This window comes from Acinonyx jubatus, chromosome B4, assembly GCF_027475565.1.
Source record: "Acinonyx jubatus isolate Ajub_Pintada_27869175 chromosome B4, VMU_Ajub_asm_v1.0, whole genome shotgun sequence".
In the NCBI taxonomy this organism is placed as follows: Eukaryota; Metazoa; Chordata; class Mammalia; order Carnivora; family Felidae; genus Acinonyx; species Acinonyx jubatus.
The window spans coordinates 20454171-20470662 of NC_069387.1; the positions used below are offsets into that span (position 1 = coordinate 20454171).

Consider the following 16492-nt stretch of genomic DNA (forward strand, 5'->3'; position numbering starts at 1 on the left):
TGGAAGCTTCGCGGCTGGGGGTTCGGTGAGCACGGACGCCCGCACTCCTGGCGGACGCCCGTGGCCCGCAGCACAGCGACATCCACGGTGCACGACTGCCACGGCGACTGGGCGACTGCGGCTCGGCCCCCCGGGGCCCCTGCAGGCGCAGTTCCCCCGGGGCTGGCCGCCGGCGCCCGGGACCGCGGCTGTGACGTCACGCCCGGGCCGGCCGTTGCCGCGAGACGGTCGCGTTCCGGTTCCGGTCGGTTGCCCGGGAGACGCGGGTACACAGAGAGACCCGGCTCCCGTCGGAGGCCGAGGCGTCGCGGCGGTCGCCCCCTCGGCGTCCTCGCAGGCCGGGCGCGGACCGGCCGCGTCGCCGCCGGGCTTGTCGCCATGAGTCAGAGGCAGGTGTTGCAAGGTAGGGCCCGGGGCGCCCCGACGGGGCTGGCGGCGGGGACGGCGGGGACGGCGGCTGCACCGTGTCTCTCCCCCCACCCCCGCAGTGTTCGAGCAGTACCAGAAAGCCCGGACCCAGTTCGTGCAGATGGTGGCGGAGCTGGCGACCAGACCCCAAAACATCGAGACCCTGCAGAACGCGGGTGAGCCCGCGCCCTGACCGCGCGTCGCTCCGCGCCCCCGGCCTCGCCCCTGCACCTCGAGGTCTTGGTCCCCGCGGTGCCCCCTGGCCTCCCTCCCCTCACCCCGGATCCCGGGCCCCTCGTCGGCCAGTGTCCCCGGCCGCCTGCCTCAACCCCGGGCTCCCCCGTCGCCCCGCTCCCCTGCCGGCTGAGCTTTGGGAGAGGAGCAGGGTGGGGACGGGAGGGCGGCGTCCCTAAGTTCCAACAGCCCATCACGCACGCTGTAGGTGGAGGGATTCGTTCTCTTAGCGGGTCTTTCTGGGCGTGAGGCCGAGAGGGCAGAGCCTCCAGACGGGCGCGAGAGGGGCCCGGCGTCCCCCCCCCCTTGCATCTTTCTCACAACCAGGCAAGTGTCAGGCTGAAAGTCAAGGCCGTACGAACTGCCTGGAAGTCATTTTACACGAATGGGAATCCGCCTTAATCAGACCCATTTTAGGCGGGTGCCGTTGCCTGTCACCCTGCCTTTGATCACCTTCGACTTCCTCACACCAAAGGAATTCCAGAGCCGTGGACACATTATTTCTCATCTTGCATTAGTGACAGAGCAGAGGTTTGCTTGAATAATTTCCAAGACATTCCAAGTAGGCAGAGTGTTAGCTTTGAGAGGGCCTTGTGGTGCTGTCATTCCACCCCCCGCCCCAGCCCGAGCTCAGGCAACCTCTAGAAAGAGGAAGGGGGGGGGGGGGGAGGGAGGTTTGCTTCTTATCAATTAACATAAGCAGATGGAGAAGATAATGGTGGATTAAGGACGATTCCACCACCATCTGAACTCAAACTAAGGTAGCATTTTATCGCTACTGTGTTGTAAGAAGCGTTCAATTTATAGGACGTGATCTTTCAAACTCATTCAAATGAACACGGAATTAAAAGAACTTTAAGAACGCATTGACAAGGCAAGAGTGCTTAGACATAACGTTTACTCTGGCTTCTTTGAGGGGAATGACTGTTGTACCTAGACGGCAGTTTCTTCTGTCCCTGAGAGGGATTTGGGTGTTTATTCCGTGTATGTTTTTGTAGGGGGAGGGGTTGTATTTGGAATAGAGAAAGTGTATTTGATAATCATGTTTTAAAACTCTTTGTTTTGGGATAATTGTGGATTTACATGCAGTTGTAAGAAATCATAGAGCTCCCCTGTGCCTCAGAAGTGTGTATGGTAGACAATTGACACTGACAAAAGTCCATCAGTTTTATTCGGTTTTTCCCAGTTTTGCTTGTACTTATTTGTGTGTGTGTGTGTGTGTGTGTGTGTGTGTGTGTGTGTGCGCGCATTTAGTTCTATAGTTTTATCCCGTGTGTATCCATCCAGATAGAGAACACTTTCTTACTGCCAGGATCACTTTTTTTTGCCCTTTTAGAACCACACCCACGTTCTTCTTGTCCCTAACCCTGGACAACCACTAATCTGTTCTCCTTTTGAAAATGTCAAAGTTGGTAATCTTTTGTTCTGTTTGTTTCATGTGGATTGTCTTCTGCGTGCGTGTGTGTCTGTGTGTGTGTGTGCTTATGAGCAAGAGTATGTACTCCTCAAAGTACCCATAGCAGTGTTGGGCACAGTATTTCATATATAGTGACTAATATAAGTTTATAAGAGCATATTATATTTTTAAATGCACTTAAGTTTTAGTTTTTCCCCCCCTCTCAGTCCTACTCAGTTGCTTTTGTGAATGGGCACTTACTTTTTACACATATGTAATTTCTGAACTATGTGTATACTATATTTTAGCTAAACTAAAACATTTTTTGAAAGGGAAAATGACTGGCATTATTTGAAAAATTTGATACTGAAATACAGGGGTATAAATAACATTTAAGATACAGAGCATCACATTTTAGTATAACAGTGGCAGGTTATCTCTTCCTGTATGTGTACAATGTAGAATATGTTATGGAATTTAATCATTAGGCTAAGTGATCATCAAAGTATAAGTGACTTAGATATGACATCTTAAATAGCCACCTATTTCCACTCATGGTCTGGCTTATGAAGGAATGGAATACAAAAGGAATATAACAGTGTTTTGAAGTTGTCTGCAATGTTGATAGAATGCTAAGATTGTTTTTCTTGAGGAAAAATATTTTTTAACATATATCATGTTACATAGATTCAACTTAAGCACTCCTTTAATAATTTTACATTAAGATAGCTAGTGGATATTCCAATATATTTATTCTTTTAATTAAAATAATCATAATCTGTAAGCTTTGTTATGAGCACTTACTGGTCTATAAACCATTCAAATCGTTTGTTCTTTTAAAAAAAATCAACATGGATTTTAAAATAGTTTTGAAAGAGCCACAATATATATGCATCACTTACCAAGCTTTCTTTTTTTTTTTTTTTCCAGTCAAGTGACTTCATTTTGGTAGAATAAAATACCAATGCATTTTATTCCTGACTTTCACATACTCTCTGCATACCTGAGAGGGTTTTGTTTTGTCTTCTCACTTTTCTCCTTTAATGAACTGCTTTACTAAATACGTATCATGGATCCAAGATAAGGTGAAAAATATTTCCCATATAGACATCACGATAAATCAGTATTAGTTCACTTGTTGAGAATTTTCGAATTCATTCACTGTGGAAGGAACTTTAAAGGTAAAAACTATCAATGGAGTTTTGTTTCATTTAAATCTCTGATCTTTTTCATTACATCTCTGATGTGCTAATAAGAATATTATGTCCCAAGTTAATTACTAGAGCAAACAAAGGGCTGCAAGGTGTCATCTTCAGAGTATTTGGACAAAAAATGATTTTGATTTCTAAACAAAATTGTTGCTAGAAAAAATGGTATACAATGTGTCTATAACCTAGAGTTACTTTTTCCTTACTGAGATTTTGTTCCTTCTAAATCAGAAACATAGGTGAAAACATTACAAAGTTTAATGTTTGTTATAAAATCTCTTTATGCACCCGCCAACTCTGTACTTAGAACCAATAATACATCTGTACAGCTATTTAAAAATGAATTTTGATACTCCCCCCCCCCCCTTGAATAAGCAGTAACACATGTAACACCTTGTGGATAGTAGAGATAATACACTGTTACTTCCACCAGTTGTTGAATTTCAGCAAATGGAGGTGATTGTTCAGTTGCAAAATACAAGAAACGTGTTTTGTGGCATTTGGGAATATCAGGCCACTCTTAGGTTGCTTAGAAGTTCTGTTTTTCATGGTAGGCTAATATAAAACCTCCCAAGAAACCCTTTCTAACCTGCTTAGCTATGCGAACTATTTCTGAAGCAAGGATTTACGTAAGAAAAATTGGGGGTAAAGTTTGAAGTAACACTTTGTAATCTTTAGCATGCAACCTATTGCAAAACAATAAACATTCCTAATCAGGAGTTGTGCACGTTTTCCGCAGAGCAGGAACAGGGAACTGCTTGACACTTGCAACAGGCATCTGCCTGAAGCTAATTTGCAAATTTAGGCGATTTGATGGGTTTAGAATGCAAGGAAATAAGTCTTACGTGTTGACACAAAATGGTTTTAAATGTCCTGTGTCTGGGGGCCAGGTGAAAATGCTCAGATTAATGATTTATCATCTCAACTTGCTGAGAAGGAAAAGCCTGTAGTAAGCGTTTGTAATGTGTTTAAAACACCCTGGTAGGTGCAAGTGCCATGATTCTCTGTCCCAAAGGATATTGAAACTGAAAAGATAGTGAGTAGAAAACAAAAGACAAAAAGAAACAAAACAAAACAAAACCCCTTAACTGATCATGCTGTTTACGGTTCATGAATATAAAAGGAGTCTTAGAAAGGTGAATGCATGATAATTAAAGCACTGATCTTTTCTTAAAGGATAGGGATAGTGGTTTTTTTGTGTTTTGTTTGTTTGTTTGCTTAAGTGGAAAACATTTCAGGAACTAGAAAAATTCTGAACTTGTGTACACTTAATAATATGTGTTAATAATACACAATAATATCCTAAAAACAAGATTATTTCAAATTTTATTCTGTGTTCCAAACCCTTGTTCCTTCATGGACATTTATCTGCTTTGTTATCTAACCACTGGTACATAAGTAGAAAATAATATAACCAGGGCTAGGATCTCCTAGTTTTCTTAGGAAAAACTGGATGATTAAAAAAAAAAAAAATCCAGGCTATGGATGATCCTATAAGAGTGGGGCTTAGAAATGCTTAGAAATGGCAAGTTTGTGTGAGGAAATTTTATGTGACAAATTAATGTTTTTGAAAAGTTATTTAAATACTTCCTAACTCCTCTTTACATTTCCATGTTTTTTCATGGCTTTTGCTCCTCTGACTAGAACTTTTCCTGTACTTCTTCGCCTAATTAATTTCTGCTCATTCTTCATGGCTCTGTTTAGATGTTGATTCCTCAGGGAAACCTTCCTTGAGCCCTCACAGTAAGTTAAGTCTCTTGATTTATGCTTTCCTTGCTCCTAATATTTCTCTTGAATGATACTCATCACGATTGATTTAGTTTCTGTTTTCTCCACAAAATGTAAATTCCATGCCTAGCATGATGCTGAGCGTGGAGCAGAGGTTCAACATATTTAAATAGAATGAAAGAAGGAATAATTATTTTTCTAAGTGTTTTCACATCTCTTTAAAAGTTTGTTGTTATAACAGGTCAGGTAGGTAGAGTACGACTCTTGAGTGTGGATACTTAAGCCCCCAAATGGTCGGATAATTGCCTTCATCACAGACAAAGTCAGTCCTGGCCAAACTGAGACTAGTACATGTTTCTTAATTGTTGCCTGACATTGCACTCTTTCTGCGTACCTTGTAGGTATTAGTAAGCTATTTCTGGCTGGTTCTAGGAGTTCCTAACCACTGTTAAAGCAAGTCATCTGTTTAGGCCTTTGGGTACCAATGGCTGTCTAGTAATTGTGTGTAATTGGCTTTGAGGTCTCCTAGAAGACCATTATGGGAGCTTGACTGGAGGCCAGACGCAGAGGAGTAACTTTAATTGAGAAGTACCTAGAAGTCTGAGGGAGTGGGAGTTGGATTTAGGGCTTATGCTGGACTCAGAATGCTAGAGGACCTTTCGGCTTCCTTGGGCTTCTAAGGGAAGCCTTATCAAGCCAGAAGCTCTTTAAAAGCACCCCAGGAAAAGTGAGTAATCCACTGGAGGTTGCAAACCGAGATAGCACTTTGGAGAGCTGTTAGACTGAGTGAGTCCCTGCTGGGGTCGGGGAGAGGGAAAGCGCAAAGGAAAGACTTCACCAGAGCCCGAGGTGGTTAGCTGCCTTGGACTGCCTGCTCCCCTGGGCCTTCGGACAACACGGGGAGGTAGAGCACTTGCAGAGGCAGGCACTTGGTACTTGTCGGCTGGTCAATGTGAGCATGTATTTAACACTTGCCTTTGTTTTTTTTATTTGGCCATGCTTTGTGTGAAGCACTTTTACTCCATGTTCATTGAGGTCAGATCTTCGGGGTTTCTACTGAGATGAACTGGCTCTAGGAGAACCCCAGGGCCACACCTTGAGAAAAATTTGGTCTTGCATTGTGGTGGGTGGGAACGGCTCCTCTGAACATGTCAGACTTCCCTAATTCTCAGGTGAAATCTTGGTTTTGCCACATACCCCATTTTCTGTCGTAAGGGTGCCTCGTTTTTAAAGTTACTACTTATTCAGGTTCTACGTCCAGGTGAATTATGTATGTGTGCATGTGTCTTCAAGGAAATTATCTCTGTCCACTTTTCTGTATATTCTAAGTTCTATCTCTGTGTCATTAGAATGACCATTAATTTATATCCATAGAGTAGCTTACATTGGTTTTCCATAGAAATGTCTTTGTAGAATTATTCTAATAGTATGCCTTTTTTTTTTTTTGAGGCCTTATTTAAAAATAGATACTTAGAGTTCCCCATAGCCTCTTTAAATCTAAATCCCACTGAAGACATTGTCCATTTTGTTGTTAAAGGTTTTTTTTTTTTTAATGTAAAGATACACTCTTTTATTCAACCAATCTTTATTAACTATTACGCGTCAAGCTAGGCCTACGTATGAAATTTCAGGAAAAAAAAAATTTGTTCCTGCCTCATTTTACAAAGTAGTTCCAGTTTTGCTTTTGCTGCCAGGAAACTCAGTGACACATTTAGAGTTCGGTTGCAGCAGCTATTCCACCCTATATTTCTGACAAATAGTCCCCATCTCTCTACTTCATGCCTCTTAATCGTTATCTTTGTATGTGTATCTTTTACAGTAAACTGTCTCAAAAAATTGTCAAGTAAGTGGAGTATGAATAAAATACAACAGTTTATCTAAAGATAGACTTCTGAGCTGATTACCTTCCAAAGAGCCCTCTCCAAATATTACCCATGAAACCTCTTGGAACAGACCATTCTTTTATAACCTATTTACTCTCTGCTGACCCCATTGATGGACATTCCAATTTTCTGCAGGCAAGTGGGTATCAAAGGTACAAATTTAAAAGAGGAAACACATTGACGAAAGAAGACAAGACTAATCCAGTGTATGCAGCCCTCCAGAAGACTTTCAAATTAGAATAGAATTATATCTATATGGGGTGATGCGGGGCGAGGGAACAGTTTAAATAACCCATCTATTTCAAAAACAAACTATGAACATGGGGCTCCTGGGTGGCTCAGTCGGTTGAGCATCCAACTTGATTTTGGCTTAGGTCATGATCTCACAATTTGTAGGGTTGAGCCCCATCTCAGGCTCTGCTCTAACAGTACAGAATCTGCTTAGGATTCTCTTTCTTCCTCTCTCTCTGCCCCTCCCTTGCTGACATGCACACACTTTCTCTGTCTAAATAAATAAATAAACTTAAAAAAAAACTACGAACATATATATATATATTATATATGTTTATCCATATATTTTAGAATCCATTTTTTTCATTTTAAAAATAGTTTTTAAAATCAATTGAGGTACAATTTACATACCATACAATTCATCCATTTAAGTGTAAAATCCAGTGGGTTTTGGTACATTGTTAATTTTTAAAAGTGTTTTTTATTTAATCTCTATACTCACCATGGGGCTTGAACTCACAACCTTGAGATCAAGAGTTGTTTGCTCTTTTGACTGAGCCAGCCAGGCACTCTGGTACATTGTTAATTTTTAAAAACTGTGGTAAAATATAGCAAAACTTGCCATTTGAACCACACAATTCGGCGACATTAATTACATTCCTAATGTTATGCAGCCATCACCACTATTTACCCCTAAACCTTTTAAAAAGTGACTCCAAACAGAAGCTTATTTTGTTTTTCTTTTAACTAAAATTGGCCTAAAAAGAGAAAGTTGCACATTAAATTTTGCAGCTTGCTCATTCATCGCTCAACATTTATTGAGTATCTAAGGGCCAGGTGCATGCTTAGATGCTGGCCATGCAAAACTAGAAGGCAGAGACGACACTTTTAAGGAGCTTATTTGCTACAGGAGAGATATATAAATGCTATTTGATAAGTGTCCAATATATAGACATACGGAGCACCTATGAAGGGCACCTAACTCGAGCTTTTGAAATGAAGGGTGCTTTCATGGAAGGCTTCTAGAAGGAGATATTATCCAGCTGAGTTTCCTAGGACAGCCAGATGAAGATGGGAGAGAGGAAAACTGTGCTCAGGTAGAGGGAATGTTATGTGCAAAGGCACAGAGGCAAGAGGAAAGGTGGTACTTGATGGAAAAGACAAATGTTTAGATCTGGCAGGAGCTTCTTGAGATAATACGGCCGGGAGAGGAAAGTCCGTGGCTGCAGAGGAAAACAGGCCTAATTATAAAGGACGCTCATCCAAAGTTTGCATTTATCCTGAAACTGGTAGCAAGCCACTGAAGGGCTTTCATTAGAGGAACAAAGGGATCCATTTTGTGTGTGTGTGTTTAAAATTTTTATTTATTTAAAACCATTTCTTTAATGTTTATCTTTGAGAGAGAGAGAAAGTGCGTGAGTGATGGAGGGGCAGAGAGAGAGGGAGACACAGACTCCGAAGCAGGCTCCAGGCTCCGAGCCGTCGGCCCAGAGCCCGACGCGGGGCTCGAACTCACGGACCGCAAGATCGTGACCCGAGCCGTAGTCGGACGCTTAACCGACTGAGCCACCAGACACCCCAATTTGGGGTTTTAGAGAGACGATTTTCGCAGCAGTGTGGAGAGTAGACTGGAGGGGATCAAAACAGGATCAGGAAGACCATGTGCCCATTTTTGCTTTAGCACTCATGCTGCATGACAGATCTGTAGGATTTGTGACTTCGTAGGAGGGGCAGGGGCAGGTCCAGAGGGAGAGGAGTTCAAGGTGACTCACAGTCTTCTGGCTGCCATTCCTTAATGGAGAAGGGATACAAAAAGCAGAAGGAAATGGTGATTTCTGTAATAGTGGTGAAGTTGAAGTGTCAGGGATATCTATGTGTCCATGCCTGTAGTAAGCAATTTGGATATATATGGCTCTGGGACTCAAGAGAGTGATCTTAGCTGAAAATAGAGGTTTGGATACACGGAATTCGCATGTTCATTGGAAAACTATACGGGGCGCCTGGGTGGCTCAGTCGGTTAAGCGGCCGACTTCGACTCAGGTCATGATCTCGCGGTCTGTGAGTTCAAGCCCCGCGTCGGGCTCTGTGCTGACAGCTCAGAGCCTGGAGACTGTTTCAGATTCTGTGTCTCCCTGTCTCTGGCCCTCTCCCGTTCATGCTCTGTCTCTCCCTGTCTCAAAAATAAACGTTAAAAAAAAAATTAAAAAAAAAAAAGAAAACTATATTAAAAGCCCATTTGATATTTTTTCATGTGATTATAAACCCGCTAATTCCAATCATTTTATCTCACGTATTATGAATTGAACTTGCCATAACTTTTATGCTCTGTGTACTTACTCAGTTCGGATCTCTCATATAGACAGTGGTGGCCATGACCCAGTTAAGAGTCGAAGAGTGGGCACTGGAAGAATGAATGAAATCTTGGTTTAATACAGTCATCAGGGAAGAGAGCTACAGATGTGTTAATGGTAGAATGAATGCAACAGATTATACCCTTTGGTATGACATATAGGTCAGTTTTCATTGGCAAATGGGCTGTGATTGATATTGGGGAGGAGAAACAGGAGAGCATAGACACTAGAGCTATAAAATAGTATATGCCTCATAGAATTGTAATAATGATTGATGGGTTAATATTTTTTTTTAACTTTTTAAAAACTTACTCATTTTTGAGAGAGAATGAGCAGAGGAGAGGCAGAGAGGGAGACACAGAATCTGAAGCAGGCTCCAGGCTCTGAGCTGTCAGCACAGAGCCCGACGTGGAGCTCGAACTCACAAACCATGAGATCATGACCTGAGCCGAAGTCGGACGCTTAACCGACTGAGCCCCCCGGGTGCCCCATGGGTTAATATTTGTAAATTTCTTAGGGGAGTCCCTGGTACATGGTAAAGTGTGCTTTGTGCCCTCTTAGAAGAGCTGCTAGCTGCCTGTGGGAGTCAGTGGTCTTGGTCCCAGCTTCTTCTCACCCCTCCCCACTTAATGACATACCGGATGTGGGAGCCCTTCACTCACAAACACCTGAATTAACAGTGACTCACCAAACAAAATTCAGAGGATACTGTAGTTATGAGAGTACATTAAAAAGAAGAACATAGCTTTTTCTTGAATTACTTATCATTACAGGTGAATTCTGTGCAAAAAGACTATCCATACATTTCACAATTCATTCTGACCCTTTAAATAAGTTACAGGCCTCTCTGTGTGTTGTAAGGGATATAACATTTAAAATCATAACTGATTTTATAGTTGTGGCCGCAAAGAAGTATTTCGCAGAAAACAGGGCAAAGAGATATGGTACTGAAATTTATGATTTCTTTTTTAAGTGTTTATTTTTTGAGAGAGGGAGAGTGTAAGCGAGGGAGGGGCAGAGAGAAAAGGGGACGAGGGATCCAAAGTGGGCTCTGTGCTGACAGCAGAGAGCCTCATGTGGGACTCAAACCCACAAACTGTGAGATCATGACCTGAGCCAAAGTGTGACGCTTAACTGACTGAGCCACCCAGGTGCCCCTGAAATTTTATGATTTCTTAATCAAATGAAGGAATAGTAGTCAGTGGTATATAATCACAGAGACTGGGAGAAACCAAATCAAGGCCTGAAAATTCTTAGCTCTAAAAAAAAAAAAAAAAAAAAAATCAAGGGAGGAACACTTCAATATTTTCAAGTAAAAAATGACCAGTGAAGGAAAATGAGAACATGTTATCAAATGCATCAGTGTGATGGAAATTGCTTGAGTAAAAATATAGTCATGTACATGTAATAACTTGCAGAAGTAAAAACATGTAAAATTGCAAAAATCAGTAAGTGTAATTAGACTTACTCTGTGATAGAGTAGGTAGTGCTTAGTGTAGTAAAATTGTAGTAGAGTCAAGATCACAAGCGCTTCAATAAGGGTTAGTTGTATATTCAGACCTGTGCCAGGTAATTTGATAAATAGAAAAGAAGTATAAAATGAACACTGCGACTCTTAAATATGAAGAACAAGCAGAGAGTTGCTGGAGGGGTTGTGGGAGGGGGAATGGGCTTAGTGGGTAAGGGACATTAAGGAATCTACTCCTGAAATCATTGTTGCACTATAAGCTAACTAACTTGGATGTAAAGAAATTAATAAAATAAGAGCTCTTGGTGTATGGCATTTAAAAATCTGATTGTTCAAATCCTAAAAAAGGAAAACAAACTGCTCTACAGATGTTTATTATTTTATTGAGAAGATAAGACATTTATTCACATAAAACCAATGAGAGAACCATGGAACATGCTACATCAAGGATGGCTGCTGTGCTTTGCACAACTTTAGAAGTGCCTTTTATATCATGATTAATGTGACTGGCATCCCCTGGATTTGTGCAGTACACAGCCTGCCCAGCCATCCATGTTAGACCTTGGAATTATTCAATGTCTTCATTCTCATTTATTTGCTTCCCTGCGTGTAAGTGGTATAAACAATAAGCTCCCCATGGCTTTCCATTTCACTTAGAATAACATCACAAAATCTTATTTTGATCTACAGCCAAATTTGACCTGGCCCCAATCAAGTTTTCCAGCTTTGTCTCTTGCCAGATCAGCCCTCCCACTCAACGTTTCAGGCCAGTATGAATTTATCATGGCCTCTTCAACAGTCTGAGACAATCATGCATCCTTTGTCCAAGCCAGAAACTTGGAAGTATCACTGACTCCTCCCTCTTCTTCACAATAATCTGTCTGGTTAATATCTCTTTAGATATTAGGTATTAGATGATATCTCTTTAGATAGTCACTTTTCTCTCTCCCTTTGCCATTAGTATTCTTCAGGCTGTCTTCACATCTGGCCTAGACTCATACAGTAGCTTCCTAAGTGGTCTTCCTGCCTCCCATCTTGTCTCCTTTCATCCATTCTCCCCAGTGTGATCGGTGATCCTTCGTTACAAAGTACAAAAACACTGACGCTAATGTTCAGATTAAATTCAAAACAGTTAAAATAGTTTATTGGGCTCTTAAGTACTTTTGTCTCTGTTAATCTCTTAGGCCTCTTTTCCCAACCCTTTCTTTGCTCCCTCTTGTACTATAGTCATACTGCATTCCAAGTTTTGTCAACATATCAAACTCTTTGTTCTTTTTTAAATGTTTATTTATTTTTGAAAGAAAGCAAGAGCAGGGGAGAGGCAGAGAGAGAGGGAGATACAGAATCCAAAGCAGGCTCCAGGTTCTGAGCTGTTAGCTCCGAGTCTGACTTGGGGCTCAAACCCACAAACATTGAGATCATGACCTGAGCTGAAATCGGACGCTTAGCCGACTGGGCCACCAAGTGCCCCCTAACTCTCTTGGTTCTGAGCTTCATTTATATAGTTCCTTCTGGGTAGAAAACTCTCCAGTCCTTCCCTTCCCCACTCCCTCCAGTTATTTCAGCAAAAAATCTGTGATCTGCCTGAGAGCCTTCAGACCTCCATGTAGATGTCCCTTTCCTTGGGTTGCCTTCCTCAAGGCCAGGGTTAGATGCTCCACTATATTTCTGCAGAGCACCCTCTATTTCTTTTAAAAAAATTTTTTAATGTTTATTTATTTTTGAGAGAGAGAGAGAGAGACAGAGTGTGAGCAGGAGAGGATCAGAGAGAGAGAGGGAAACACAGAAGCCAAAGCAGGCTCCAGGCTCTGAGCTATCAGCACAGAGCCCTAGGTGGGGCTCGAACTCACAAACGGTGAGATCAGACCTGAGCCGAGGTCAGATGCTTAACCAACTAAGCCACCCAGGCTCCCCCTCTATTTCTTTTTTAGTTGCGTATATCATAATGTTTTATTTGTTTACCTCTTATGACCCTTGTATCGCTTCCTTGAAGTCAAGGACAATTCTGTTTTCAATACCTTGCATGTTCTTTTTTTTTTTTTTAATGTTTATTTTTGACAGAGAGAAAGAGACAGAGCATGAGTGGGGGAGGAGCAGAGAGAGATGGAGACACACAATCTGAAATAGGCTCCAGGCTCTGAGCTGTCAGCAGAGAGCCTGATGTGGGGCTTGAACTCATGAATCAGGAGATCATGACCTGAGCCAAAGTTGGAGGCTTAACCGACTGAGCCAGCCAGGCACCTCTCTTAATAGATATTTCTTGAATTAATGGTGAATAATCATTCATTCCATAGTAATTCTAAAACACATAGTAGAAAAGCTCAATCTGTGGGGCCACAGAACTTTAAATATTTCTTCACAATGAAAGGAATTGATTAATTAATGAGTCATATGCATGAATAATAATAACATGTTGATGAAAAACATGGTCAACATAGGGAATGGATTTCTTTTACACTTTTATTTATTAAGCATTTACTGGTGTTTATTCTATCCCAACTAATCTGTCTAGCACTTTAGAATCTTTGACCCATTTTAATTCTCACAACAACTTTATGAAGTTTGTCACCATTTTACATGAGGCAACTGAAACACAGAGATGTTAAGTAACCTTGTTGAGGACTGAGAAATGGCAGAGCCCAGATTTGAACCCAAACAATCTCCCTCTAGATACATACTTTTAACTACCTGGCTCGACATAGGCAGTCATATAACAAGCAGGGCAAGAGAGTCCTATTTCTAAAGCATGAAGCTTCTTCTCCATTCTTATTGGACCCCAAACAGAATGCCCCAGTCAGATGGAAACATTGACAGTCTAAGGTGAATCCTTTACTGTGTATTCGTTAATTGCATGTAGAAATCACTTCTAAAACTTAAATGAACTATAGCAGCAGTTTCATAGTGAATGGTCATGTAGGAAGATGTTTTAGATTACTGTTGGAATTTAAATGTTTAAAGCTTTGTAAAATTTATAACGTTTAACATTTTGTGCTTATGGTAATTTTGAGTAAAGTTGGAAAGTAAAGAATATATATGGTAGAAATCATTTCACTTTAAGTCTAAAAAGCCAAGGGCATCAAAGGACACCATCAAGAGAGTGAAGAGACAGTTCATAGAATGGGAGAAAATATTTACAAAGCACATATCTGATAAGAGATTAATATTCAGAATCTATAAAGAACTCCGACAATTCAACAACAACAAAATCCACTTAAAAATGGGTAAAAGGCTTACATAGGTTACATTTCTCCAAAGAAGACATACAAGTGGACAATAAGCACATGAAAAGATGCTCAACATCACTATTCATTTGGGAAATACAAATCAAACCACAGCAAGATACCATTTCATGTCCATTAGGATGGTTATTATAAACAACAACAATTACAAATATCAAGTGCTGGTGAGAATGTGGAAAACTGGAACTCTTTGTTGGTAGGAATATAAAATGGTGCATAGAAAGTTACCTTGGAAAACAGTTGATAGTTCCTCAAAAAGTTAAACATAGAGTTACTACTTGGTCCAGCAACTGTCCTTAGATAGATAGATAGATAGATAGATAGATAGATAGATAGATAGATAGATAGATAGATATGTGGATATGTACAGAAATATACACATATATTTATGTGTATGTGTACACACACACACACTATACACACACACACATAAAAGAATTGAGAGCAGAGACTCAAATGGAAACTTGAACATCCACATTCATAGCAGCATTATTCAAATAACCAAAAGGTGGAAGCAACCCAAATGTCTGTCAACAGATGCACAGATAAACGAAATGAGGTCTGTACATCCAATGGAATATTATCCAGTCTTAAAAAGGAAAGAAATTCCAAAACATGGTGCAACATGGCCGAACCTTGAAAGCATTATGCTATGTGAAAAAAGTCAGACAGAAAAGGACAAATATTGTATGGTTCCACCTATATGAGATACCTAAAATAGGTCAAATAAGACACGGAAAGTAGAATAGAGGTTACCAGGAGCCTAGAGGTAGGGGGAAAGGGGAAGTTAGAGAGTTTGTTAGGGGATGATAAAAAGTTCTGGAAATGATAGTGATGATGGTTGCACAATTGTACTTAATCAACAGTTAATTGTACACCTAAGAATGGTTAAAAATCAATCTTGTTATGTATATTTTACCACAATAAAAAAATAAAATTTTTTAAAATTGAAAAGCAGCACAAAGAAGGTGAGAGGTAACTAGGGTAACCAGAAATCTTTACTAGGGCTTAACAATGGACCCAAAGGCCCAGTTTGCAGGTACTTGTTTTTAAAGGAACAAAGTTGGGATGTTAAATATCTTTATAAAGCACAGCAGATATGTATATACATTATATACATTTAATAAGAGAATGGGATTTTTTTTTTTTTTTGTCTGACATTTCCGTCCCGGTTTACATCTGTAATTGGTGTGCAAAGTCAAAGTCATTAGGCCTGTGTTGTGTTAAAAGGAATTAAAAAAAAAAGAGCTGTGATTCTTTTGAGTCTAATTTACCATGTGCTCCCCTAGATTATTAGTTCCTTGAGAGGAGGAGCTGTCTTTGCTCATATGTGTAATCCTAGCACTTGCTGGCGGTAAACCCTGGTCCATGTTTTGAACCAATGACTGTGGGCAGTCAGCAAAGTTGTCTTTGTTGTTGTTTTCGCATAACTGGGTTTGCAATGTAGGTATTAGAAGCAATGTCTAATTGCTCAGACAGTATGGCACTGGAACAAGAAAAATAGAAAAGAAACTCAAAGCGATAAAGTTGGGAGGGGAGGGATTGTAAAGATTTATCCTATAAATTTTAGAAACATTTCACACCGTTTAATCAGCTTTTATAGAGGAGACAGAATCGTTTTATAGAGATTAGAGTATAATATGTGAATTATTTTTAATATTAGATAGTACCTGTTGGCTCCTTCAGTAGAGACCTCAGGGAGGTCATTAGCTGTCACTAGAGACCTTGCTTATCAGAGATTGCAGCCATTATTCAAACTGCTGTAATTTATGCGTTCTAAATTTTCATGCATTCATTCACCAAGGACCAATCACCATGGATTCCTAATGGAAAGGAAGGTAAGGAAAAATTTCTTTTTATGTTGTATGTGCTTCTTTTCTCCTTTCTCCCTCCCTTATTACCTCCTTCCTTAGTTCCTCTTGCATCACTATCTGTGTTTTTAGCACAGACCTGTAATGAGAATAACGAAGTTTCCATGCTTAAGCTGCGTAAGGGAGAAAAACGTGTCCCTGGGGACTGATGATTATGAAGCACTAAGAGGCAATTCAAGGGCTAGAAATTTGGGGCAATATTTTCTCTAACAAAAATGACCTTATTCAAACAAAGATATTTTAAACTTTTATAGGTGTATAGATGTAAAAATTTTCAAAAGTCCCATCGTGCTACCGTCTGAACCAAGGAATATCGGAAAAGAGTGATAGAGCAGAGGCATCCGCATAGAAGCCTAACTTGGATATTAAATACAGGGGTGGAAGGAAAGGAATGGTGTGTCAGTTTATTGATTTTAATTTTCCTGGGCCAGCTGTGGTAGAAGGATGGAGGAGAACATACACAAAGCAAACAATT

The 16492-nt window shown here is 40.7% G+C and overlaps 1 protein-coding gene across 3 annotated transcripts in view; it reads left to right on the plus strand.

Annotated features, from left to right (window-relative positions):
- Nucleotides 1-243: 243 nt before the first annotated feature.
- Nucleotides 244-16492, plus strand: part of SPAG6 (sperm associated antigen 6) — a 63866-nt gene continuing 47617 nt past the window's right edge. The window contains exons 1-2 of one of the 3 annotated variants that reach the window (XM_027073608.2): nucleotides 244-403; nucleotides 489-584. In XM_027073608.2, the coding sequence (XP_026929409.2) occupies nucleotides 379-403; nucleotides 489-584 (121 nt within the window). In that variant the 5' untranslated portion in view covers nucleotides 244-378. Of the gene's footprint in view, nucleotides 404-488; nucleotides 585-15932; nucleotides 15985-16492 lie in introns of those variants that run through there. The other 2 variants (XM_027073611.2, XM_027073610.2) reach the window with 2 other exon arrangements.